At 37.5% G+C, this 27386-nt stretch overlaps 1 protein-coding gene across 2 annotated transcripts in view; it reads left to right on the forward strand.

The window, feature by feature from the left end:
- DCDC1 (doublecortin domain containing 1) overlaps nucleotides 1-27386 on the forward strand; it is a 661015-nt gene that overhangs the window by 355003 nt on the left and 278626 nt on the right. For both annotated transcript variants that reach the window (XM_071218130.1, XM_058305602.2), the window contains 2 exons: nucleotides 21520-21621; nucleotides 24724-24887. In XM_071218130.1, the coding sequence (XP_071074231.1) occupies nucleotides 21520-21621; nucleotides 24724-24887 (266 nt within the window). The remainder of the gene's footprint in view (nucleotides 1-21519; nucleotides 21622-24723; nucleotides 24888-27386) is intronic.

Raw genomic sequence — 27386 nt, forward strand, 5'->3', positions numbered from 1 at the left:
GGGCAAATGCTACAAATGAGGGCTTGGTTTATTGTTTTGTTGATTATCTAGACCAGGGGATGGCAAAATACAGCCTGTGGGCCAAATCTGCTTGTTTTTTGTTTTTGTTTTTTTTCAAATTAAGTTTTACAGGAACACAGCCACAGCTATTTGTTAACGTATTGTCTATGCTGCTTTCATATTACAACAGCAGAGTTCAGTAGGTGAGACAGAGATCAGATGGCTTGGAACACCTAAAATATTTATTACTCTTTGGCCCTTTTCAGAAGAGTTTGCCAACTCCTGGTCTAGAGTTAGGTAATGAATGGGAAAAAATGTTTACAATGCAAATTAAACTAAAACTTGTATAATGTCTGTAGTTGTTGTGTTGTGAATAGTGCAAAAAAATTGAAGGTATTTTCTTCCAGTATACAAAAAACGATTATCTGATTCAGTCGAGAGATTGCTCATGTTATTGACTAACTAGAGCGGTTCTGACGTATGTTTTCCTTGTTCCACTTTTGTTTTACCTATTAACATTGATGAAAATATCAATCAGTGTTCATGTCAGAACTGCACTTATTTGTCAACTGCCACCAAAAGGTGGTTACAAATACAAGACTTAACAAAGAGACTTAGCAAAAAGAAATCCCACAGCTTAACAACAAAAATACAAACAACCCAATTAAAAAATGGGCAAAAAACTTTAATAGATTTTTCTCCAAAGAAGATATACAAATGGCCAAAAAATACATGACAAGATGCACAACATCATTAGTCATTGGGGAAATGCAAATCAAAACCACAAGGAGCTACCTTTTCATATTGACTGGAATGGCTGCTACTATAAAAACAAAAAATAACAAGTATTAGAGAGTATGTGGAAAAATAGAAACACTCATTCACTGTTGGTGGAAATGTAAATGGTACAGCTGCTGTGGAAAACAATTTGGCAGTTCTTCAGAAAGTGTAGAGTTAGCATATGCCCTGCAATCCCACTTCTATATATATATACCCAAAAGAATTGTAGGCAGGGATTTGAAGAAATACTTGTTTGTCATTGTCCATAGCGGTATTATCCACAATTATCAAAAAATAGTGTCCATTAACAGATGAATAGATAAAATGTGTTATAAACACACAATGGAATATTATTCAGCTGTAAAAAGGAATGAAATTCTGATGCATGAGGCAACATGAATGAACCTTGAAGTCATCATGTTGAGTGAAATGAGCCAGAAACAAAAGTACAAATATTGTATGATCTCACTGCTGTGAAGTAATTAGAATAAGCACATTTATAGAGTCGGAAACTAGAATACAAGTTACCTGGACCCATGGTGGGGGTAGGGAATGGGGAATCAATATTTAACTGATACAGAGTTTCTGTTTGGGATGATGGAAAAGTTTTGGTAATGAATGGCAGTGATTATAGCACAGCATTGTGAATATGATTAACATCACTGAATTATATATTTGAATACAGTTAAAAGGGAAACTTTTAGTTGTATTTATGTTACAAAATAAAAATTAAAAAAAAAACAGAATTATAAACCCAAATGTAAACTATAGACTATAGTTAATAGTATAATTATAATAATATTATTTCATCAAGTGTAAAAAGGTACTACACTAATGCAGTGTTAATAATAGGGAAAATTGTTTGTATGGGGGGTGTTATATGGGAACTCTGTATTTTCTGCATGATTTCTCTGTAGACCAACAACTACTCTAATAAAAAAAATTAAAAAATGATCAGTGAAAGCCTTCTGTGAGATGAGTTGCCTATGTGGAATTTACAATAATGAGTATTATATATTTTATTATTTGTAAGTTATGTGCTATGTTTCTTTAAATCAATAGAATTTATAATCATGTCTTCTTCCCTAGCAGGTTGTTAAACATGTACCAGCACATCTTCAGGTGTGGTTGAGGCATCAGTTTTTCTTTTTTAGGAGGTACCAGGAATTAAACCCAGGACTTCATACATGGAAAGCAGGTGCTCAACCACTGAGCTACATGTGCTTCCAATGAGAGTTAGTTTTTTCGTTAGTTTGTTTTTAGGAGGTACTAGGGATGGAACCTGGGACCTTGTACATGGGAAGCAGGTGCTCAACCACTTGAGCTGCTCCCCCTTTCTCTAAATTTTTACATAAGTAAAATGGGAGATGCTAGCAGCAAACTCATGTATCCCAAAATTGTAAAAAGTGAGAATTTTCTTCTTTGAAGAGTATCTACAAATTGAGCAAATTCACAGTATTTTATTTAGTATTTTAAATAATTATTTAAATGATTTCTTTAGCTTCATTTTCATAGGGAAAATTAGAGAGTAAAGAAATGAAAAGACATCTATGGCTGGAGTGGCCAGTCTTGTGCAGTGAAAATAAGTGAAGTCAGCCAGTCTGAAGGCATCTAATTAGACTCACAGCTAGTTTAAATTCTTTCTGTTGATTAGGTAGCTGCCTATATATCACATTGAGTAGGTTGCAATCTGGGAACTAATTGACAATGAGTACTAACTTCAAACATTTGAACAATAGAATCTGAAGGTAAATTAGGCAGCAAGTATATCCAACTTAAGGGCAATCTGAAGAAATGTGTTTATGAGTATACAGAAATGCCTATGTCTAAGCCTGAATTTTTTTAAAAACAAATTTTATCGATACAATTAATAAAGCATACAATTTATCCAAAGTGTTCAATCAATAGTATTTGGTATAATCACATAGTTTTACATTCGTCACTTCAATTATTCTTAAAGCATTTTCATTATTTCAATAATAATAAACAAAAAACAGACAAACAAGGAAATTCCTCACCTTTTAGTCTGTTTCCCCTGCTGTACATCCCTGCTATTTCTGGCTATTCTTGCACAATTATTTATTTGTTTATTAAGCAGTTTTATTGAGATATATTCACATCCCATATGATCTATACAAAATGTATTATCAATGGCTTTTTTAAACTGCTAAAACATCCTTTATTGTAAAATTGTAAAACAAATAGAAAAACAGATAGAAAGAAATTAAAAATTTTAAGTGACAGTGCAAGGCCAGGTTAGATTTAACATAATCAATTATAAAAATAGATAGCATAGTAACAAACATTTGTAAATGTAAATAACAATTCAAATATAATAGAACTATTGGATATAATAATCTCTAAGAATGAAATAAGTTATTGGATTAGTTATTTAATTTCCATTTAGGCCATAATTCTTTCTAGATAATCAAATTCCTATTTGGGAATTCTTCACATCTATTTGGAATGAATTACAGCAGATAACAATTTGCCAACTTACAATTTTATGAGGCAGAAAAACTCAAAATCTTGTTCAACAGTAACCATGCTAAATCATTATTGATCCAGATAAATTATTTTAAAGAGTATGAATAAGAAAAGGTTAAAAAATGAAGTATCTAAAAATATCTCTCTTCTCCACTCCTCCTCAATTAAAAGCAAGAGTTTATTTTGTATGAAAAAAAGCACAGAATACTGATCACAGGAACAGTTTGTCAGTTGCACTGAGTAATTATTGTTCACATACTATAATGTTATTTTATGTTTATCTGGACTACTCTAGTTCTTTTTCGTTATTATTTGCACAGAATACCTTTTTCCAACCTTTCACTTTTTAAAAAAAGATTTATTTACTCTTATTTATTTATTTATTTATTTATTTCTCCCCCCTCCCACCACTGTCTGCTCTCTGTGTGCATTTGCTGTGTGTTCTTCTGTGTCTGCTTATATTCTCATTAGGCAGCTCTGGGAACTAATCCTGGGACCTTCTGGAGTGGGAGTGAGGTGATCATTCTCTTGCACTACCTCAGCTCCCTCAGTGTCTCTTTTTGTTGTGTCATCTTGCTGTGTCAGCTCTCTGTGTTGGCTGGCACTCCTGCATAGGGCAGCACCCCTGGGTGGGGCAGGACTCCATGTGGGTTAGCTTGCCTTCACCAGGAGGTCCTGGGTATCGGACCCTGAAGCTCCTATATGGTAGATGGGAGCCCAATTGCTTGAGCCACATCTGTTTCCTAACCTTTCACTTTTAACCTGGTAGTACCCTTATGACTGAAATGAGTCTCTTCTCTCTCTCTTTCTTTATACACTATGAACAAGTGGGTCCCCTTCCAGATATGCAAGGAAGACACAACACAAGAAAAACAATTACTGCAAGACACTGTACTAACACATCAAAGGCAGAAAAATCACATGATCATCTCAATCGCTGCAGAAATGGCATTCCACAAAATACAATACCCATTCCCAACAAAGTCTACTCTAGTCCATCATTCATTCCCCTATCCTAAGGATTCTGGGATGGTGATGTCCACTCTGCCTCTAATTGAGAGGGGGTTAGATCCCATGGGGCAGATAGATTGGACTATGTTGCTTGCAGTTGCAGATTCTCACTGCTCCTTGTCCTTCATCATTTTCTTGTTCATTGTCCTGGGTGAGTCCAAAGAACTGAAGAGTAGGTGTTGCAACCCTATTCAGATTCAGGGCCCAATTGGCACATGGAAAGCCCAAAGATTTAAGTTTCCTGGACATAAATCTATTAACTCTGGTTCTAACTATAGGTTCAAATGGAAGAAGCAGAAGAGCCATGAAGTTAGTCTCTTGTAGGAAACATATAGACAGATAGCTCATATTTTTTTAATCCATTCTATTAGTCTATGTGTTTTGATTGGGGAGTTCAATCCATTAACATTCAGTGTTATTACTGTAAGGGTATTACTTACTTCATCCATTTTGTCCTTCTCTCTGTTGTCATATTATTCTATTGCCTGTCTTCTTATCCTTTAGTTTAACCTTCCTAATAAACTCATTTCTAAATTCTTCTCCAAATCCCTCACCCTTGTTTTTTCCTTTCAGGCTGCAGCATCTCCTTTAGTATCTCTTGCAAATCCAGTGTTTTGGTAACATATTCTATCAGTTTTTGTCTGTGAATACTTTGAACTCACCCTCTCTTTTTTTTAAGTTTTATTTATTTCCCCCTTCCCCTCCTTTCACTACTTTCCCTCCCCTCCCCCCCCCCCCCACTGTTTTTGCTGTCCGTTTGATCTTCTGTATCTAGTTTTCTTTTTTTCTCCTCTAGGATTCACTGGGATTTGATCCTCTGATGTGAAGAGAAGTTCACTGTCAATTGCACCACCTCAGTTTCTGGTCTCTGCTGTGCTTCACGTTGACTCACCTCTTTGTCTCTCTTTTTGTTGTGTCATCATCTTGCTCCATGACTCACTTGCACAGGCACTGGCTCACCATGTGGGTACACATCTCGCTGTGTGGGCACTCAACTCACCACATGGGCACTAACTATTGTGTGGGCACAAGGCTCACCATGTGGGCACTTGCACGGGCACCTGGTTCACCATGCAGGCACTCAGCTCACCATGCAGGCACTGGCTTACCCCACAAGCATGCTTTCTCTTCTTTTTTACCAGGAGGCCCCAGGGATCAAACCTTGATCCTCCCATATGGTAGGTGGAAGCCCTATCACTTGAGCCACATCCACTTCCCTCACCCTCATTTTTGAAGGACAGCTTTACCAGATACAGAATTCTTGCCTGGCAGTTTTTCTCTTTCAGTACCTTAAATGTATCATTTCACTTTCTTCTCTCCTTTGTGGTTTCTGATGAGAGATTGGCACTTAATCTTATTGAATTTCCCTTATATTTGATGCTTTGCTCTTCTCTTGCTGCTTTCAGAATCCTCTCTATTTCTGACATTTGTCAGTGTGAATAGTATATGTCTCAGGATAGCTCTGTTAGAGTTTATTCTGTTTGGAGATGCATTGTCCTTCTTGGATATTGATATTTTTGTCTTTCATAAGGGTTTGGAAGTTTTTGGTTGTTATTTCCTCAAATATTCTTTCTGCCCCTTTTCCAATCTCTTCTTCTGGGACAAAAGTGATGCCAGTTTTTGTGTGTTTCTCATTGTCATTCAGTTCTCTGAGACTCTGTTCCATTTTTTCCATCCTCTGCTCTTTTTGTTCCCCTGTCTTTTCCAGCTCAGATGTTTTGTCTTTGAAATCACTAATTCTCTCTTCAAGCAATTCAAATCTGGTCTTATGTGCCTCTAATGTTTGTTTGTTTGTTTGTTTTTTATCTCATCCATCATGTCTTTCATTCCTATGAGGTCTGTTACTTTTCTTTGCTGGTTTTCAAATTGTTCTCTGTGCTCACCCAGTGTCTTCTGAATATCCTTTATTTCTTTATTCATATTTTCTTTAAATTCTTTGAAGTAATTTAGGAGAGTTGTGTGATTATCACTGATTAATTGTATTAAATCCTGTATCTCTTAGGATATTTGGTTTGTTATTTTGGCTGGGACATCTTTTCCTGTTTCCTACTATGGCTTGTATTTTTTTGCTGCTGTCTAGGCATCTGAATATGTTGGTGAATGATCTCTGTTGACTAATTTATCTCTCTTGCCTATTGTTTTTTTCCCCACAACTCTTCTTTGATATTTGGTTCAGCTTATTCTCAGTTTTTAAAATTGACCAGAATAAGATGTCAAAATTGGGTCAGGGACTCACTAGTGGGGCACAGATTTTTTCTCTCAAGGGTTGGCTACAGAGTGTGTGAAGTTTTTATCCATGCAATTTCCAGATCGGCCGGCAGATGGTGCTAACCAGTGCACTTTTCCACAGAGGTATTTCAGTCTCTGCTTTTCCGTGTTCCTGTGTTGAACCTCCAGACTGGAGATTCAAAACGGGCTCCATTTAGCCAAATTCACTGAAGAAAAGCATCCTGACCTCCCCTCCCTTTTCCCTTGAAATAGCTGAGAAGGAAGTAGGTGTTTGTTCCCCTCTCAGTTGGTGCAGTGAGCTAACAGTTTTACCCTAGCTTAATATCTTGTGGGAGGGGGAGGGAAGCCCTTCCCAGCCCCCACGGGGTCTTGGTAATTACGTTTGTTGTTTTAGCTTCTTTGTCTCTCTGTCCTTCACCCTCCTGGGAGTTGTGCAGCACTGTCCTTGTCTGCTGACCCCCAAAGAAGGTTCCTTGGACAGGTTCCTTGGCTCATTCTACATTGTTTTTGTGAGAGCATTGAGCTCTGCCTATTAGTCAATCACCATCTTCCCACATCTTCCCTGAGAAAAGCTGTGTCTGAATTTTAATTTCTTTAAATCTTGCTTCTAATAGTAATTTTCTTATTATTAGAAAGTTATACAACATTCAACAATATATTTTGTTTTGCTAAAAGGAAGATTTCTGGCTTATGACTAACTTTTCTCATCAGAAAATTGTTAAATGAAAGAAGATTTAAGCACTGGACCATACTCCTACTCGTTCAACATCACCCTGTAGTGGTGACCACCCTGAATTGTAGTAATAAGTCCTAGGGATATAAAGAGGTCCTTCACATTTTCAGAGATCCTGAACAATCCTGCATAGAGGAAAATCTTCAAGTACTGCTTTCATTTCAAAGCTTCAATCTTTTATTCTCTTGGAGCTGGGCCAGACATGGGTAAAGGGAGCTTTCACTTTATTTCTTCGCTCTCTAGCTTCCTCTTTTTCCAACAGCTCTGCCGATATTAATCCCATGTTTATATGAAAACTCTCTGATGACCTGCAACATAAACTTTCTCAAACAGTCTCAAATTAAAAGGGTGTACTGTTGAAAACATAGAAAGGAATTATACAGAAATGAAAGCCAGGTAATATAGCAGGATCTCCCATGGAAGTCACTACTTCTTCATATCTCTTGCTCTTTAAGTCCCATTATCTCTCATCTCTTCCTCTTTGTGAGACTTCTACATCTCTTGTTTCATTCTCTTTTCAGTCCCTTATATACAAGTAGGAAAAATTATCACCACTAGCCCTGACCTTTATGTTTAAATGTTCATAATTATTTGATTAGTCTCGATATAATCTGGTTCAAATTATTTAAAGAGAGAATCCATCTTGATTGGCCCAGCCTTGAATCAGGTGCCCAATACTAATTCAACTGGCTGTGGCTAGGGGTTGGGGAGAGGCCGAGTCATGCGCTACATAGGGCTACCCTTTCCAGTGATTGGGCTAGAAGGGGAAGCTGGTCATGAAAGACAAATGGACAAGTACCATTTCCTCATATAAAATTAAATGAGATACTGTAAATACATTAATGAACATTATCCATGTTAATGCATGTCTGCATCCTGTTCCCTTCCCTGCATATGTCTGGATGTATGGAAAAGAAACTAGATCTATGGCTTTCCAAAGTCAGCCTGTCTGAAATAGCCAGACAGTAGAGACAAAACTGGTTCACAAAGTATACCCTAAATATTCAGAACTGCAAATCTTTTTGAATGGCTAGCTTTCTCTATTCCCTTGCTAATTAGAACTTGCTAATTTCAACCAGAGAGATTTTGAACAAAGGCCAAAGTGTACCACCTTGCACTGATTCCAAAATCAGTTGATAGCAATTGTCTGTTCTCTGTGGATGAGCTGCCTTTGGGTCAGACACAGTCTCTAACTCAGCTATCTATAACTTGCTGTGGGCAATGGCCCTGTCTTTTCTGGTTATGAACAACTTTTCCCCATCTTGTGGCAAGTACTTTGCAGATTGTTAGATGATATATCAATACACAAATACATTTTAAATTTGTAACTATAGTAAATCTTTTTCCTCCTTTTATTCATTTTAATCTTAGAAAAATGTCTGTTAGAAGAAAAATGAATATGATCATCTTTCTAATATTCTGTTTGATGACTTATATCAATCTGCTAAATATGTGAGTCCACTACTCAATTCTAAAAAACAAAATGATTGATTATAGCCGTCATCATCTACTTAAGCAGTGGTTCTCAACTAGTGACTAGAGTCAGGGTGTGATTCAAAATCCCTGGAGTACTTTCTCTTATTGTATCTCTGCTGAGCTTCTCTTCCTCATTCTATCATTCATTGACAATTAAAGGCTATCAGCTTTTGGTTAGGTCCTTTGCTATACTCCTGTTTTAACTTTTAGGAGGTGACCTCTTAAAATGACACACTCATTCTGTGCCTCATATTGCCTCAGTCCCATTGTTGCTATCACATGGCATAATACAGTGCAAGTTTAAATGAGCATACAGGATAAAGGACTGAGAACAGTCTAAACATGGATGGTCTTTTCTGCAGAGGGAAAGTTCCTTGTTTAAAAACAAAAATTAAAAAAAAAAGAAATGGCATTAGGGGAGTTTTAGGAAAATGTTGTATCACCCACAATCATGTTGTTCCTACATCACTGTTCTCACCCTGTGCACATAATATCCTTATGCAGTCACATGTCTTATGTAGCCACAACCACAGTGTGACTGTTTTGTTTTGTTTTGTATTCTGATACCTTCTCATGCCTTCACATCATAGCACGCTTTTAGTGTGATGGGATGGTTTTTTGTTTATTAATTATCATTTTTACCTTTAATGGTCACAACTCAAAGCTGCTTCATAATTTATGAAGCCCTTCAGGCAACAAGTTTTTGGAGCAACTTCTTACTATTCCAGACCTTCCCTTTATCCATACCCCCTGTCACCACCACCCCCAGCCACTATGAGAACATCTGCTTTAGCCATGGCTCAGTAACTCCTGCCTTTCTAGCCCTGTTCTTTCCCTATAACCCCTCCTCCTCTTCATCCCCATGGAGATCCTGTCAGAAATGTTAGCGTTTCCCTGGGAGAGCAGGAAGATGTCTGAAAGAAAGGATTGATATGAAAGGGTATTAGCAAATCTGTAGGGGCTGGTGGGTGGAAAAACTAGTAGGAAGGTGGGTGATTGTGACAGAAAATTGATGAGCAAGGGTATGTAGTGTGTCTGTAGGTGGGAGAAAGCATGGGGAAACAGAGCAGAAGATGGGGACAGGGATATCTTTTCACTGGAATTAGTGCTTTTCGTCCACAATTGGTCAATGAAACTCTGAGGGTTGTCTTCTGCGTCCTGGGATCAGAGGCAGATCCAGGTTCTCTGGGGCCTAGAGCTTGGACGATCAGGTAGACACCCCAATTAGGTCTGAAAATAAATATTTATTTAGAAGGAGATAGTCAATCATGACAAATTAATAGAGGCTTGGAAATTTAGTTTCTTTCTTCTGAGATCCTTTTTAGGCAGTTTATCAGAAATGCTTACATAGAAATACTGCCTGATGGCTATCTGGTTTCCTTGCCTCACCTAGAATACTCCATAGTTCCCAGAAGCCCAGTAAGTAAGGAGCCTAAGCTTAAACTTCATTAACTTTACATAAATGTACTTTGGCTTTCAGCAAGGGAGATATGGTAGAATTTGTTAACTTGGATAAAAACAAAATCCAGAAGGCTGTGATTTAGAGATTCATTTTAGTCTTTCTATGTTTATATTTGTTGATTATACTGCTCCTGTATTAGTCAGCCGAAGGGGTGCTGATGAAAAATACCAGAAATTGGTTGGTTTTTATAAAGGGCATTTATTTGGTGTAGGAGCTTAAAGATACCAGGCTGTAAGCATAAGTTACTTCCCTCACTAAAGTCTTTTTTCATGTGTTGGAGCAAGATGGTTGCCAATGTCTGCCAGGGTTCAGGCTTCCAGGGTTCCTCTCTTCCCAGGTCCTGCTTTTCTCTGGACTCAGGTCCTCTATTTTCTCCATGAGGTGAGCTGAAGACTATGAGGCACTCTAGGTTTTGTGTCTTTCCACAAGGCCAGCTGTTGACTATCAAGCAAATGTCTCTCTCTCCCCGGGGCTTCTGCCATGTCTAAGGAGCTATCTCTGTTCCTCTATGTTCTCCTGTCTCAGGTCCTCTTGTCCTGGGGCTTGCTTCTCTTTCCACTATGAGCTTACTTCTCGGGACTCCATCTCAAGACTCCAGCATCAAACTCCAACATCAATACTCCACTATCAGAAACCCTCCATTCTGTCCTTTGCCATGCCTTTTATCTGAGTCCCCACCCACTAAGGGGTGGGGACTCAATGCCCTAATGACATGGCCCAATCAAAGTCCCAGTCATAACTCTATCACGCCCAGGTACAGACCAGATTACCAACATAATCCAATATCTATTTGTGGAATTCGTAACCATATCAAACTGCTACAGCTTCCTCATAGGATAAAGAAATGTAAGCTTTGTTAAAGGGATGATTCGGAGATTTATCTTTTAAAGTGTACCTTTGTCCAGCAACTAGTTCATCCTCCAAGTAGTATGTATCTAAGTTTTTATATTGCTAGTGACAGAACGAAAGGAGATTTTTAAAGCGAGTAGATCAGTAAATCCAACATTATCAACTGCATATCATGAAAAAGACATTGCTAGGTACTATGTGAAGATGCAGCGAAACCTAGGGCATCATTTTGGCTCAAGCCCATGATTAATTCCATAAAATTAGAACAAATGACACTATTTGTTGACAATGAAATGAATATGTAGGTCTTCCCATTACATTAGTTTACAGGCCGGTTTATATTTGGGCAAATTGGTTGATAACTTTTACCCATAATACCCTCTGGCCTTTCCTATGCTTTTGGTACCTGAACATGCTGTGTCAATGGCACAAGAGTACCACAAAACTATTTGAGATTTGCATACTGTTTGGTCGCTTAAACTACTTTTAAAGTTTTCTAACCTTCCATTTGTATTAATAGGAGTTTATTTAAATATTTAGATATCACTAGAGCAATTAAATGAATAGAAGAATATAACTGAGGGCAATTTCCATAAAATTGAGACAAGAATATTTTTGGATGACCTCTTTACTGTTTTGTGTGCATACTATGCCCTTATTTCCATTATGTGTTCCTTGATCCTTGCCTCTCCCAATTATCCTCTTTTCCAGATAGTATTTACCTCTGAGCTCCTCTGTTATTTCACCTAATCTACCTGAGCCAACAGTGGGAAAACAAATTTGGGATATGCTCTATGTGCAGTAGTAAACCATGCCAACTTGACAGTCATTTTATTTTATTTGTTTTATTTTATTTATTCTCTCCAATTCAATCTCTTGAGCCACCTCAGCTCCCTGGTTTGTTGTATCTCTCAGTGTCTCTCCTCTGTCTCTTTTTTGTTGTGTCATCTTATTGTGTCAGTTCTCTGCACAGGCCAGCTCTCCACGTGGGCCAGCTCACTTTTACCAGAAGACCTGGGGAACCTCACCCAAGACCTTCCATATGGTAGACAGGAGCCTAATTGCTTGAGCCACATCCACTTCCCAGACCTTCGTTTTAAAAGGAATTGTGATTACAGTAGCAAAGTTGGAATTTTCAAGGTATTTTTGTGATTTTAAGAATATTCATTAAACATTGGGCAAAATGTGATGGACATATTCAATTTTCAGACCTAGATTTTACCATAGTAGGCAAATGTTGGGCCACCCATTTTAAAGCTAAAGAAATTGAGACCCTGTCAATGCCTCTCAACATCTCATGGGATAGCAAATTAGCAGCAGTCTCTGAAGCCTCTCACCTATTCTTCTTTGCAGTGCTCTTTCCCATCTTGTCTTATTTATTTTGTTGGCTGTGAAAAATAAAAACCCTGTGTATTCACCCTAGCCTATTTCCTGACAGGCGTCTGCAGCCAGGTGTAAATCTCTGTGTGCAAGAAGATCCAATCTTCCCTTGCTAGACCTGCTGAAGAGAAAGACTGTCTGTATCAAAACCAGGGAAGGGCAATTGGTCTGGGCATTAGCTCCCATGCAGTGCCTGTTGTAATGAGACAGGCTTTCTCTGTGCATACCTGACATCCTTGTAGGTGCCCAGAGAATTGCCAGGTGGGCAGTCAGCAGGGAAAGTCCATGGGCCAGAGCTTTATGACTGTCCCAGCAGCTTACGCGGACTAAATGCAACCACTGAACCTTACTGTTGAAGGCACATACTCTCTCACAGGGAGATTGTCCTTCTCCATAGCAGTTAATTTGTTTTTACCTCTCAATTAGCTTTTTCACAGAGTGTTTGATATGCTCAAGTTGCTGAAATTCCCTTCCTACATATGTTCTGGTCCCCTGGATAACACAATGACATCTATGTTAGGCTGGCTCATCATGAATATATTAAAACATAAATTCATCATTTGAACATAAACAAATACAGATTTTCTAGTAAGTGCAAAAGAAGTGGTGCATTTGTATCTATTCAAGATTATATATACAGCTTCGATATTATTTTATGGTTAAAAAAATGGACTATTTCCTAAAAATAAAAATGTATTGCTGTAGATAGTAAGCTTTTGTATAGGTGTTAGTTACTCAGAGTACCCATTCATTTTAGGGAGGAACTTCTTTTGAATGAATATTTGAGATAAACAAGAAAATTAATAGCATTAAGAAGTCATACTCTATCAAAAGTGAGAATATGATCTCTGAGGCTAGTAATTTGGGGAAGCCCGATGATTGGTTTTATATTTAAGTCTATAATGTTTATCTTCTCTAGTAAAATAGAATTTGGGGGAATGTAACTTTGTTTTTCTCATTAAAAAAGCCTTTAATTTCGATGAGAGGAAACATGTTGAGCCCAGAAGCCTCCAAAAACCTTTAACTCTAGTATGTAATACCGGACATTCTACTCAGCTACTGACATGGCCCACATACCTGATATTTTAATCCCTATTAAATAAAATTCTAGTTACTAAAATAATTTAGACAAAGTGAAATCCTTGCCCCATTTCTCCTTGAAATATTCTCATTTATAAAGGGCTTGTTGAAATTACTTATTATAGTACATGACAAGCAAGCAAATTTACCTTGCCAATGTCTTCTAGATAATTTTAAACATTTTCAGATATTGAACTTAGGGAGAGCTGTAATTGTTTACAAAGAGAATATTTTTGCAGAATCATGCACTTTGTTTTATAAATACTACTTCACCAAGAGACACTGAAAAAGGGGTGTGTGTGCTTTTTTTCTTTAAACATTGTAACAAAATGTTGAAATGTGACCTTAAATGTTTAAAGGAAAAGCATGTAGCCCCTCTCCCAAGGAAACTGTGAAGCCTGTGAGGTCCATCTTCTAGGTCTCTTCACCCGCAGCATCTCTTGGCCCTTTTTCTGAGCTGATGCCTTCCCCTAATCCCACCCCTAACCCCTACTCAGGCTCCAGATCAGAGTCCTTTCTTGAAATCTACTATGTAAAATACATAAAAGGAAGATCTACCAGGACAGATCTACAGGATCATCAGGGTTGATTTTCCACTTGGGGCTACTGTTTGCCCCATCCCTCGCAGGAATTCCAGGGAGTCTGGACTGAAAAGCTCAGCCTTAAAGATCAATAACCAATACTGCTATTTCCTTATCATTTCCTTTCACAGAGCTGCAGTATTTTAGTTTGACAGAGGAGTGAATCTCTAACTGCAATTTCAAGTGTTAGCAAATTGGGGGAGAGATATTTTGGGATTAGAGTCTCTCCTTTCATCCATAAAATCCTACCCTACAGGCAGCCATCCTGTTATATATTTCTGAATGCTGGGCTCTGCTATAACTTACAGAGAAAATTTTAAATGTCCCTTAAAACTATTTTTTAAGCATACCTTTTTTGGAGCTTTAAAAAAAATGTTTTTGGCTTTTGGTCCAGATACCATTTAAACTGATGAAGTTTTAACAGTTATATCATTTATTTTCACTTAAGTGCATTTTCATTTCTGGGGGCAAAACATATCTCTTTACCTGTTAAGTACTGTTTAAACACAACTATGTTAGGCATTAAGACACTTTTTCTTGTATGTAGTATAAACTTTTTAATTCATTGTTAAATTTTCACTGCCTGAATGATATAATTTTAATATTTGCTTTAGGATTATCATTATAACTGAATATTAAGGTTAGACATGTTTACTGTTTGATTAATTATATAATATACCTTTGCGAAAATATAGAACACGTGGATATTCTAAAACCAATCTTGCAAATTTATAACAATGGAGAAAGTAACAATACCTTTATTTGATTTCATGCATACATAATTTTAATTCAGTGAAAGTTCATTTTCTGTCTCCAAAGGTGACTTTGAATTCTGATTGGATCAAAAATTTTTCATGGCTAATTAGCTACTCACATAAGAAAACTATTTTCATTTTCATTTTCATGTTCTTTGACATTGGCAAAAACTTCCACCTCCTACTATAAAATACTTTCCTATGCCTTAAAGAAATTTTTTCATGTTAAGTTTCATATTGGTAGTCTCTAATAGTAGATATAATGTCTGTAATTAAAAATATCAAAGGACTTGAGGTCTAAAGATTTCCCTCTCTTAAGAGTAGATCTACCTTGAGCAGGTCACTTAACCTTCCTGAGCCTCATCTATGAAATCCAGTTACTTTAAGTAGTGAATGAGTTGATGTCTGTGACAGTGCATCCTTCACTCTGAATTACCCCGCACGTGTAGAGCAGACCCTGTGCCACATTGTCAGGATCCACCCTTCAGGACTATCTCCCAGCTGCCATAGCTGAATCCCTCGGGACAATTGTCCTAGTGGAAAGGAGCTGCTTCACTCAAGATTGGGTTCCCACCCTGGTGGCAACCTGAATCCAACGTTTGTTTGTTGTGGGGCTAAAAAGGCAAGGATCCCTTTCCTCAATTTTGGACGACTCCAAAGAACCATCCCAGCTCCACAGCTCCCCAAGGAACCAACTGGATCTTCGGTTGCAACCACATCCAGGTCACCTTCTCCCTCTGCCCAGTCCTGCTGCTCTTATGGATATTGCTCCTGAGAACACTCCCAGTAAACTTCCAGTGGACAAACTTGGTCTCACAGTTTGCTTCATGGGATCCCCAATCTAAGAAAACATGCAAATTCATCTTATTCCAACATAATTAGTCTTCTTCACCTGAAATATGTTGGTTAATTTTTGTGACTTTTTTGAAAGATAATTTTATTGTGTTTTTTGAAGATACATAGATCACATTAAAAAATCCAAGAGGTTCCCATATACCGCCCCCACCCCACCCCCACTCCTCCCACATCAACAGCCTCTCTCATCATTGTGGCACATTCATTGCATTTGGTGAATACATTTAGAGCACCGCTGCTCCATATGGATTATAGTTTACATTGTAGTTTACACTATCCCCCAGTCCATTCAGTGGGCTATGGCAGGATATATAACGTCCAGCATCTGTCCCTGCAATATCATTTAGGACAACTCCAAGTCCCGAAAATGCCCTCACATCACATCTCTTCTTCCCTGTTTTATATTCGTTTTCTTCACTTGGGCCTCTACTAGTAAATTCTGTTTTTGTACTGCCTCCCAACTTTCAGCAACTGCACTGTGGTGTCATTTTTCTATTATTGCCTCTTGACAGCATTGCATCCTGAGGCATTTTTGAAGCTTGGGTGTTTGGCCTTCTGCTCACGCACATAGTGCTTCCTGGGTGGTCTGACCAGCAGTTATGGAGACTTTGGGAACATGGCTGTTCCCCACAGCTAGGTCTTAACTAGACTTATAGCATTAAAGGCCACATAATGACACTGAACTAGGCCTTACATGAGTCCTTAAATTGATGTCACAAGTGAAGTCTGGGAAGGCTGCCCAAGAACCACATTAGCTTGTGACTCCTATTCAGGTCATCCTTTCCCATGTGGCTTAAGTTTTGGTCACCATCTCTATAAAATCTTCACAGTAAATAAGATTCTTTTAATGCTCTGTTGACATTTTTATGCCTTCACCAAAAATGTACATGAGCGGTTACATTTAGGTTGATTTATTTATACCCAAAGATGCAGAAATCATGCTTCAGAAATATTTTATTTTACAAATTTTATTTTTGAGACCTGCTAATGAACAAATAGGCATTTCTCACTATTTCTCACCATTTCTCACTATTTCTCACCATGTCCATTGTTAATACTTTGATCTGAGCCACCATCACCACCCACTCTTTCGATTACAGCAATCGGGTCCTAACTGGTCTTTTACTCTTACCTCATATAGTCTACTCTCAACCCAGCAGCTATTATGATCCTTTGAAACATGTAAGTGAAAATCTGTCATACTCTAGCAGTTCCCCATTTAGGAGCCCCACCCCTTGACCCACTGATTTTATGTTTACTTACTGTCTATCCTTCCTCATCACTCTCCTGTAGTCACACTAGCTGCCTTGAAGATCCTGTGACATACCAGACACATTCCTGCTGTACTTTTTTTTGCTCTAGAGTCTCCCTCTGCTTGCATTCCCCTTCTCCAAGATATCTGCTTGGCTCTTACCTTCTTCAAGTTTTTGCTCAAATATTTCCTTTCTATGAGGCCTAGTCTGACCACCCTATTGAAAATCGCAACCACCACACCCAACCCATTCCCTGATCCCAGGCCCTATATGCCCTGCCCTGCTCTACTTTTTCTTCTGTATATAGCATTTACCACATTCTAATCCCACTCAAAGGTACATTTAGTGTGAAGCCAAAGAAGCTTATGCTACAGGGACCCTCCCTTGGTTAGGCCCTTTTCTGAAGCCCTAGGAGAAGCCCCAGTATTGCGTTCACATGATCATATGTTTTAGTACAATTTGCAAACATAATATATTTTAATTATAATTGGTAAAGACTGGATGTCTCTTTCTACTCCAACTTCCTCTCTGTCATGATTTTCCCTGTTTCTGGTGATGTTGTAGTGACTGCCAGCATTTTTGAGGTCAGGTTAAGGGAAATTGGGGAAATATTTAGGTTGGGTATAGTTGAATGTCAAAAGTGGTTTGCAATCACTTGCCTCTTTAGTTCATATTCTGCTAGCCATTCTGGTGCGGGAAGAACTTCTAGGAAGGCTTCTACCGCCTGCTGGACATAGCGTGTATTGCTTTCTGAATACGTGCTAAGCAGGGGTTCTTAACCTTTTTTGTTCACTTTGTGAGCCAAGTGAAAACCACAGCCCCCTATTAAGTCCACACTATACTGTGTTATTTAATAAATATATCACATCCACACCAACACATCCCCACAAGAATAATGTGTTTGAATTTCAATTCAAGCTCATGGACGCCTTGTTAAGAACCCCTGTGCTTAGAGTGTCCACACCAAAAGAAGGTAGGTGGTAGAGGAGAAACAGGATGTGAAATTAACAGAGCCAGGTAATCTGTGGAAAATTCTTCCACATTTTACAGCTAGTATATTAAAGAAACCTGATAGAGGCTCCCCCAAATTTGATATCAATCCTAAAAAATTATATAAAATGACCAATAAAGTCATGAAACTGAGAGAAACTCTTCTATCAATAATAAAAAATTGTTGATTAACCATGCTAGAAGGAAGACCAAATTATCTTTCTATTCTAATTATAGAACTGTTATAAAATTATCATATGAAGAGATGATCAAAGATGATGTAGCACAAAAAAAATGTTAGAGTTACTGAAAACATTTTGTGATTTTTATGGATTTTGTAATATTTTTAGTATGTATGAGGTTTTTAAATATGTATAAATGGTTATGCTTTCTTTTCTCATTCTAAGTAAATGTTTCATATCCAGTTTTGCATTTGTAATCTTGCATTCTTTTTCTAAAAGAAGGTCTACCAAGTTTTATATAAGCTTCAGGTCTCACAAGATCTAGATGTACCTAGAATATGCTACATAATTTACTTACTTATTCTGTTCTGTTTATTTTTTGTCTGTGCTTCCATCCAATCCACTAAGTCAGTCAGGAGCAGGGATCTTTGTTCACTGATGTATCCTAAGCAGTGCTTGGTACCTAGTAGTCACTCCATAAATATTTGTTGGGAAGCCGACATGGCCCAGTGGATAGGGCATCCATCTACCACATGGGAGGTCCGCGGTTCAAACCCCGGGCCTCCTTGACCCGTGTGGAGCTGGCCCATGTGCAGTGCTGATGTGCGCAAGGAGTGCCATGCCACGCAGGGGTGCCCCTGCGCAAGGGAGCCCCATGTGCAAGGAGTGCGCCCCGTAAGGAGAGCTGCCCAGTGTGAAAGAAAGTACCGCCTGCCCAAGAACGGTGCCACACACACGGAGAGCTGACACAACAAGATTATGCAACAAAAAGAGAGACACAGAGAGCTAACACAACAAAATGATGCAACAAAAATAGACACAGATTCCTGTGCTGCTGACAATAACAGAAGCGGACAAAGAAGAAGATGCAGCAAATAGACACAGAGAACAGAAAAATCGGAGGGGTTGGGGGGTTGGGGGGGTAGGGGAGAGAAAGAAATAAATAAATCTTTAAGAAAAAATATTTGTTCAGTGAATGAATTGATTAACAAGATATTTTGAAGTATTGATGTTAATGTATTTTAATCCCACTAAAGAAAAGTCAATACTGACATGAAGAAAAGTAAAAAGATTTTGGTACATGGAAAATATTCACCTTAAAAACCCTGTACTTTGTGTTACTAAGGGCATACAAACAAATTCCTATCCCTAGGTTTGTCTTCAGTGGTCATTAGCTACCATGCTTTTCACTAGGATCTGGATCATTTTTTTTAGGTTCTATTATCGTACACCTTGGGACCCAAGGCTAGCCTCAGCTGGGTTTTTACATCATCACTCTTCAAGGGTGAGAATTTAACTTAAGAACTGTAGGGAGCTGGGGCCATGCAGAGAGCTACTGGGAAACCAATAGAGGAGCTGGTTTTTCTATAGCCAAGGATCAGTCAGCAGGAAAATAAAAGGTAGACTATGTTTTATTTTTCTATATCTAGTCCATCATAGAAACTCTGTCTAGAGAGCTATTTTTGTTTAAACATTGGACATTAAAAAGAAAAATATTCCTCTTGCAAAGGAAGAAAAGATGTTTTAAAATATATAAATATACTACTTGAAGCATTAAAATATGAGTATATTTAATATAGAGCTTAAAAACCAGAGCCAGGCTTTAAGAAAAGCAGAATCTCATAGATTTCCATTTGGGAAATTTTTTATTTTTGTAGATATGCAGTAAAAGCACGTCATATGACCTAGTAGAGGGCAGATTACTTTCACTTAAACAACTCTTTTTATGTCCTAATAGGTTTTTTGGAGGCAATAGCCAGTGGTCTTTTAGATAACACTTTTTCTGGACATGGACATGAAGTCTCATTAGTGATAGTGAAGAAAGTAGTGAGCTAATGAAGGTCTTAGGTGTTGACCAAGCCCTAGCTGCCTTCTCAGTTTGGCAGTTGGCACTCACACTGCTATTTTCTAGAATATAATTTGCTGCACTCTGACTTCTTGTCTAGCAAGTCTCGACAAAGGCACATTAATAAGTTCGCCAAACTGAGCTTTTGTTAACACTAACCTTGCAGAATGCATACTGCTTAGAGTTGTGACTGTCATTGCTTTATCTCTGGTGTTTCAAGAATTTTATTCCAGATTAGCACTCCAAAGAGATTATTGGGGCAATAAAATTCTCCTCCCACATTAATTTTCGTAGGTTTGCAGGCAGTTCGGTTTAAACAGTTCTTTGCAAAAGGAGTGAGATTTCTTGCTTAGAGGGTATCCTTACTCAGGAAAATGAACAAAAACCAAAAACATATATGCTGTGATTAAGAAAACATACTTCGGGATGTGAAATATCAATGTGCCAAGGCTGAGCACTGTAGTTTCTTCACTGGACAATCAGTAACAGAAGGAGAGCACACAAGAGGAACAATTCTTGAACATTATGAATCTTTCTTTTTCTCTTTCTTGCCTAAGTTGCAGATTTCCCAGGCTAGGACTCATTAAATAACTTTCAAACTGTCTCAAAAGTAAAAAAGATGGTTTTCTTCTTATAATAATAATCTAGTCTAATCTTGTCTCCCAAATTGTCTTCTCTGGAAAATCATCAGAAATAAATAAAATGGCCACTCCTATGTGATAGGCATATCAGAAAGGAAAGAAAAGAACTTTTGAGGTGTGTGTGGGGGGAGAGCAAGGATTTAAATTATTCATCAGGTTTCTTTCCTCTCTGGTTTCCTTTCTTGCCTGGTGAATGGGCCGCCCCAAAGTGCAGTCCTCACTGAGGCCAGAGAAGAGATGTTGCCTTCTAGCAGAGCCACTCTGTCACACTGGTTTATTCGGAGTCTTTTAAAACTTTTTAAATTTTTAAAATTTGGAGTCTTTTGATCAGAATGTTTGCTAGCATTTTTTTCCCAGCAAATGTTGCATAATAAAATGTAAGTTTTACTTCTTTTCTCAACAATTTATTATACATTTAAAATGGATGCTGTTCATCATGTTTCACAATAAATCTGTCAAGTAGAATTTCATCTTATTGGGTCAAAAAGTAAGCTGAACACTGACATATTTTAAATAAATCCAACATTCCTCATGATATTTGTGTTTTCAAGAGTGAAATGAGTTAATTTGTTGCCAGCTGACCCTTCTTTGATGCCTGCCCCATCTAAGCATCTATTTTCAATGATTCATCTTTAAAAGTCTTGATTTCCTTCTATTTTAAGATTGTAAGGAACACTTGTCAGGTAAAAGACTGAGTCTGAAGGGAGAAACTGTGGAATTTCTTCATACTATTCTCTTACTCCTGTAGATTTTCACCGCCAATTACTTACTTGTTTATTCAAGTGGTCCTTATTTTGCGAGTTCTAATATGCACACCCTTCAATTGACATTGTACTGTGCAAAATGAACAGTGCCAGCATTTACGTATGTGTGTATGGATATATGAATGTATGTGTGTATTTTTATTTTTTAATGTGTTTATTTTTCAGGTATTTGAAAATGGTAAAGACACTGGAGAGATCTCTGTTTATATCAGCAAAAAAGATTTGAGGCCTAATAGTCCAACTCGAACTGTCGATGTGATGGAAAGAGTGAGTTTATGTGTTGTTATTTACCACTATATGTGTTTGCCAAGTTACTTTTAGTTAATTTATTTAATTACATATTAAAAATTATTTAGAAAGATCAATCATTTGCTGATTTTTAAAGGCTGATATTCTCAAACTCGACTTCTGAATTCCTTAGGCGCTCAGCTTTAGTATTGTATTAAATTCTTTTTTTTTTGTCTTTATTATTTTTTAAATGTTACATTCAAAAACTCTGAGGTCCCCATATACCCCCCACCCCCCTCACCCCATTCCTCCCCCCATAACAACAACCTCCTCCATCATATTTGGAAATCTGCCTACATTGGACTCTGATTTTGATGCATAGGAATTGTTCTCTTGCTTTACACTTTGAAAAGCCCTAGACCCAAGACAACTAACACACAACCTTGGTCTTCTACCCCCAGCCCACTATGACTACTTCCAGCTGGTTTATCTTAAGCACTTACCTTTGCCCATTTTCCAGACAATTGGTATGTTTCTCAGGCAGAACCAACATGTTCAGGGTCTTTCTTTTGGGTCTTTGTCTTGCATAAAAGGACACTGAACACCCTGTTGTTTACAAATTGGGGTTATGTGCCTGAGGGCACAACCAGTGTTTTGGACTCTGTTGCCTTGCCTTTGTTCAGAAGCTTGCCCTCCGCCCCCCTCCCTACCCCCAGGCTTACCTTTCTTGGAGGAGAGTCCATTACCAGAGCTCTACAGCCAGTCACAAAAGTTAGTTATGAATTGAGGAGAATTTCATCAGATCGTTAGCTGGGGCCAAAAGAGAGAGGACAGCACTACCTTGACTGGTTAGAGAAAGAGGGAACCAGGGCCTTTTTACTTTCATATCCCTGATTATACAAGCACCATGATACAAAAGACTTCCTAGAATTTGCCCCCATCTTTCCCTTTTTCCACATTCAAATATTTTACTTTTTGGTTCATACTAAATCAAAGATGACTTTTATTTATGCTACACAGGAACATGTTATTCCATAGAAACTTTTTGAGTTGATTGTGGCACACTGAAATTGATGCGTGTTTTGCTTCTCTATGCAAGTAAATCTGAGGCAAAAACTTTAGTTTGGACCTACTCTTTGTTTGTGACAGCCCTCATGGCGCTTCAGGATGACTGACTGTTACCTAGTGGGCACACCTTTCAGTCACTAGCCTAAGATGTTTCATGTTCCCTGGACAAATTTTTATCCTATAAAGGCCAGGTGTTGATAGCTTTAAAGATAAATAGCTGGAGATTATCACAAGTTTTGGTTGCCATAGCCCAGCCCTGACAAATGACCTAGAGATGAAAGGCACTGAGGCCCTTACCTCCTCTAGGCAGTCAAATGCTCATCTTTGAGCACCTAAAATACAGTATGTCACCAGATTGAGAAAATAGAGATGGCAAGCTCAGAGATTCGCTGTGAAGATGAATTTCGTTTTGGGGTCAGGTATTTACATTCCGTCTCTACAGCACTCTCCTGAGCTTTGTGCAAACGTTTCTCTGTTGCATCAGGCCTTAAATCCTTTGTATCTTTTCGCCTTACAAAAAAAAGGTGATGAGTGTAAAGCAAAATCACTGTGATTTAAAAAAACAAAACAAAACAAGACCAGCATTATATGTTTTCTGAAATAATAGTGGAAGAACAAAAATAAGCTCAAGGACTGAGGCCATACAGGAATAAATATAGGGATTTGTAAATTTCCAAATACTTTTTCATACCAATGGGGGAAAAATACAGATTTTTAATTTTTTTTTTTTTTTTGCTATTCTAACACCTTGCCTATTAGACTCCTGAGGAGAATGCCATTTTCTGCCTTTCTGATGCTCAAAGCTAAAAATCTGATGAAAGCTAAAGTTGGTGAAAACACTGAAGTTGAAAATAGTACTCTTTATCTCTATTAGGACAAAGGCTAACTCTTAGACTTATATAGAGGTAGTTTCTGGTCAAAGAAAATATTTTACGAAGTCAAGAGTTTGTAGTCAATCAGTGAGGAAACCTGAGATGAAAGCCAAGATTGCAACTTCTGTCCTTCGAGCCTCCAGTCTCAGCATTTAGTGCTCCTCTAGTATATGTTCAATGGGAATTAATAAAAGCAGAAAACAGGCCCCCTAAACCGCAGCTAGGCAAGGAAAGGATACAACTCTAACTACATCCCTGCAGCGACTACAGAATAACAAGAAATTGAGTGATCAACAACTGACAAGGGAGAGAAGGAAAGGAAGCCTGTGGCAGAAGGCTGGGGGCAGAACAGAATGATGGATAGTGTGGACGCCAAGCAGGACAGAGCAGAGGCCTAAACACTGAAACAAAGGTGCCGACTTATAATGAAAATGTCTTTTAAGATTCTGTGTGTAACACAATTCAATTAGATTTACTTTTGATTTGAAATATGCCTTAATTTAGAAACATCTTATTAATTTAGGGACTTAATATAAGATGGGAGCAAACACTGACAATACCAGTATTTAAAATATTAAACGACCTCATTTCATATTTTACACTTCAACGATGTCTTATTCACAACTTGAAAACATCCATCATTGAAGCTGCTCCTAAGCCGGTACTCTTGTGGGGATTTTAATGAAAATACAACCAAGAGTAGATCTAAGTGAACCAGCCTAGGCTACAAGTCTTGATTATTTCTGCAACCCGGTAAGTGGTGAATTGTTCTACAAACCGATTGCCTGAGGTTAGTTAGGGACAGGGAGATTGCCGATTGCAAAACTTGTACGTGTTCTGCAAGGACCCTAACGAAACGTGCAGCACAGACAAGAAAAACAACCCTTATCAAAGAGGACCGTTACTGTGAGTAGAAGCTAAATGCTCTTTCTGTAAGACTGTCACATCTGCTTTCAGTTGCTGTGGCAAAGGGTCAGAGCTCAATCACAAGTCTGTGGCACCCCCTGCTGGTTAAAAGCCCTCATTCACGTTGTTACTTTACACTGAGCTAAACATTGCAGTCATTTCACACTTCTTTTAGCATTCCATATGAATTTAATTATCATTTTTTGGACTTTGTTACAGAGTAGAGACAGTTTATTAAAGATGTTCACGTTTTAGGTCATTCCCTCTTCTTCCTTTTTTTCACTCTCACCACTAGTTACTTCTCATGATTCACCAAAGGCTTCAAGGTTCTTCCACCAACCCATCAGGCCTCAATATTTCTTCAATCCGGCTTTTCGATGAACATGGTCAAGAAATTAAGAATCCGCTTTTGCTGAAGAATGAGCAAAAAATTTGGGTCTCTTATGGGAAAGCATACAGGTAGGAGCGGGATGTTTAAATATCTGTCCTCCCTCTTTCCATGAGCAAGCTAATTTAAAAGGAGAGTTGAGAAACCAAGAAGCACCTTTTATGAATATTTCTTATTTTGAATTCAATAAAATTTCAGGGGCGTTTTGGTGAGGCAGTATTGTTTGTGGACTTTGACATCTCCCTCCCTCTCTCGCTCTCTCGCTCGCTCTGACTTTCTGTCTTAATGCCTTGTCATAGTTCTTGAAGTCTGCCTGTCAGCACAGCAAGAGGGATTTGTTCATGTCTGAGTAGTCACCTTAATGATAGCAGATGGAAACGCCACGGGGGGCCCAAGCCCATCACACTGTCATTGTCGCACACTGCCCTGACCTGCTTCCACTACTCTATTTTTTTGTCCCTTTTTAAAGAAGAAATGGATGGTAATTGAAAAGGATCTTAAGCAAGATTTATGAAGCTGTAGACAACATGATTCCCCACTCTCTCTCTATGTTTTCACAAATAAAGTCTTAACCTTTTAAGCACCAATGACAGGACAGCTAAAGATAAATTGGTAAAGCTTGTAAGCCCGAACCTAACAAAGTTATATTCCTCAAAAAGCACCTTACATTATCTCGCAATAATTACTGGTTATTGCTGAGAATGTGTAAATTTTTGTAGATTGGTAAATTCCTGCATAAAATTATCTGCATTTCTGAGAAAAGAAAAAAGCTGTGGTGTAGAGGCACTGATGAGCTGGGCTGCTGTGCTGAGTATCTTGGAAATGTATGCATATTTTGACAGGACACATCCAGATGAACTCTGAAACTGTTTGTCAGGAAACTGAAACATGCTTTTCTGTCTAGTTTTAATTTTCTAAAGCCTATTATTTATCTGTAGAATAGAGTAGGGGAAAATTAATTTTGTATGTAGAGTATAATTGATCATATATTAATAGCAAAGATGGAATTAAATCATAGCAAAGTAGGAGCTGACTGGATTTATAAGAGTAAAAATTTCACATACTGAAAACAATTTACTCAGAAATCCATGAAGGTGCTGGAAGAAGTGGATAGGTTAAGTTGTGGGAAGCATCTTCCAAAATTTTATTTTGTTTGCCCCTGTAGAGTAAAATTTAAATGCTTAATGACTTATTATTCTATGTAATTTATAAAATAAAAGATGTTCTAAAGGATGGTAAGCTTTTCCATAGACAGTTTTAAAAATATAATTTAATTACAATGCGAGTAGAATTATTTTTACAATGATAAAGAGTGATATATTTTAATATAGCAAGAATTCTTGAATAATTTAGCAAGCTCTTCCAATTAGAAGGAAAGGCTTTAATAAAATGTGTGTCATTATTGTTTCTTCTTAATATCGTTGTCAAAGTAAAAGTAATGACTGGCTAATTTGGATGTTTTTAATGATATTTACTGTAGTACAGTATTTTAATAAGATCAAATACTTATTTGTAGCTAATTGGATCATATTCATAGTAAAATGCCAACTTATCTGGAATATTCTAAAATCAACTAAGGATTATAGCTGTAGAAATCCACAAGTGGATGTATTTATTTTTATTTCATTTTTATTTTAACAGGATAGTGTTGTTTTCTTTTTTTTTCTTTTGTGGTTTTGAATCAAATATAAAGCACCCAGAGAATTATTTTTTGCATTTTACTGCCATTAGAACTTGTAAAATTCGTGTGTCTAAAAAGTTATTGTCATCTAGCTTAAAATATACTGAGAAAATATGCAATATGTACTAAGCTAAGCTAACTCATTTTAAAGGAGTAATCCTAACATGTCTAATTTAGGTTGATATGAGATCAGGTTGCTCATTTGCAAAGGGTGATCTTGCCAGTATCTCCTTTAATTTCAGTCCTTTAATTATGCTTTCCCCCAATTTTTATTTTGAAAAATTTCACAATCTGCAGAAAAGTTGAGGGCAATAGTACAGCGAACACCTATATATCCTTCACCAGTTTCATCAGTTTTAAAAGTTTGCCATATTTGATTTACTTCTTTTCTAGCCCCCTTTTCTTTCTTGAATCATTTAAAATAAGTTTGAGACAATCATTAAAGTTTCTCCCCCAAATATTTTAGATCACATAATTGAAGACAGTTTTCTACCTCACCACATTATTCTAAAACATTCAACAATAATGTAATAATATCATTTATATATAATCAATATTTAGACTACCCAAATTGTCTCAACATGTGTTTCAGGGCTTTTTGCCATCCAGTATCCAGTTAATTTTATGTACTATTTTAATTATTTTCCTTAGTTCTTTTAACCCAGAAATCTTCCCCCCACTCCACATACCTTTTGTTTTGTTTTTCATGACATTGATCTTTTTGAAGTGTCCTGTCATGAATTTCTTGTAGAATGCCCCCCATTCTGGATTTGTCTGAGTGTTTTTTCATGATTAAATTGAATTTTAATGTATTTTTGCCAAAAATGCACCAATTTGGAGGAAACTGTCTCAGTTGATAGTGACCATTCTTTTTATTTAAGAACTGTTT

The sequence above is a fragment of the Dasypus novemcinctus genome, chromosome 10 (genome assembly GCF_030445035.2).
Source record: "Dasypus novemcinctus isolate mDasNov1 chromosome 10, mDasNov1.1.hap2, whole genome shotgun sequence".
NCBI lineage: Eukaryota > Metazoa > Chordata > Mammalia > Cingulata > Dasypodidae > Dasypus > Dasypus novemcinctus.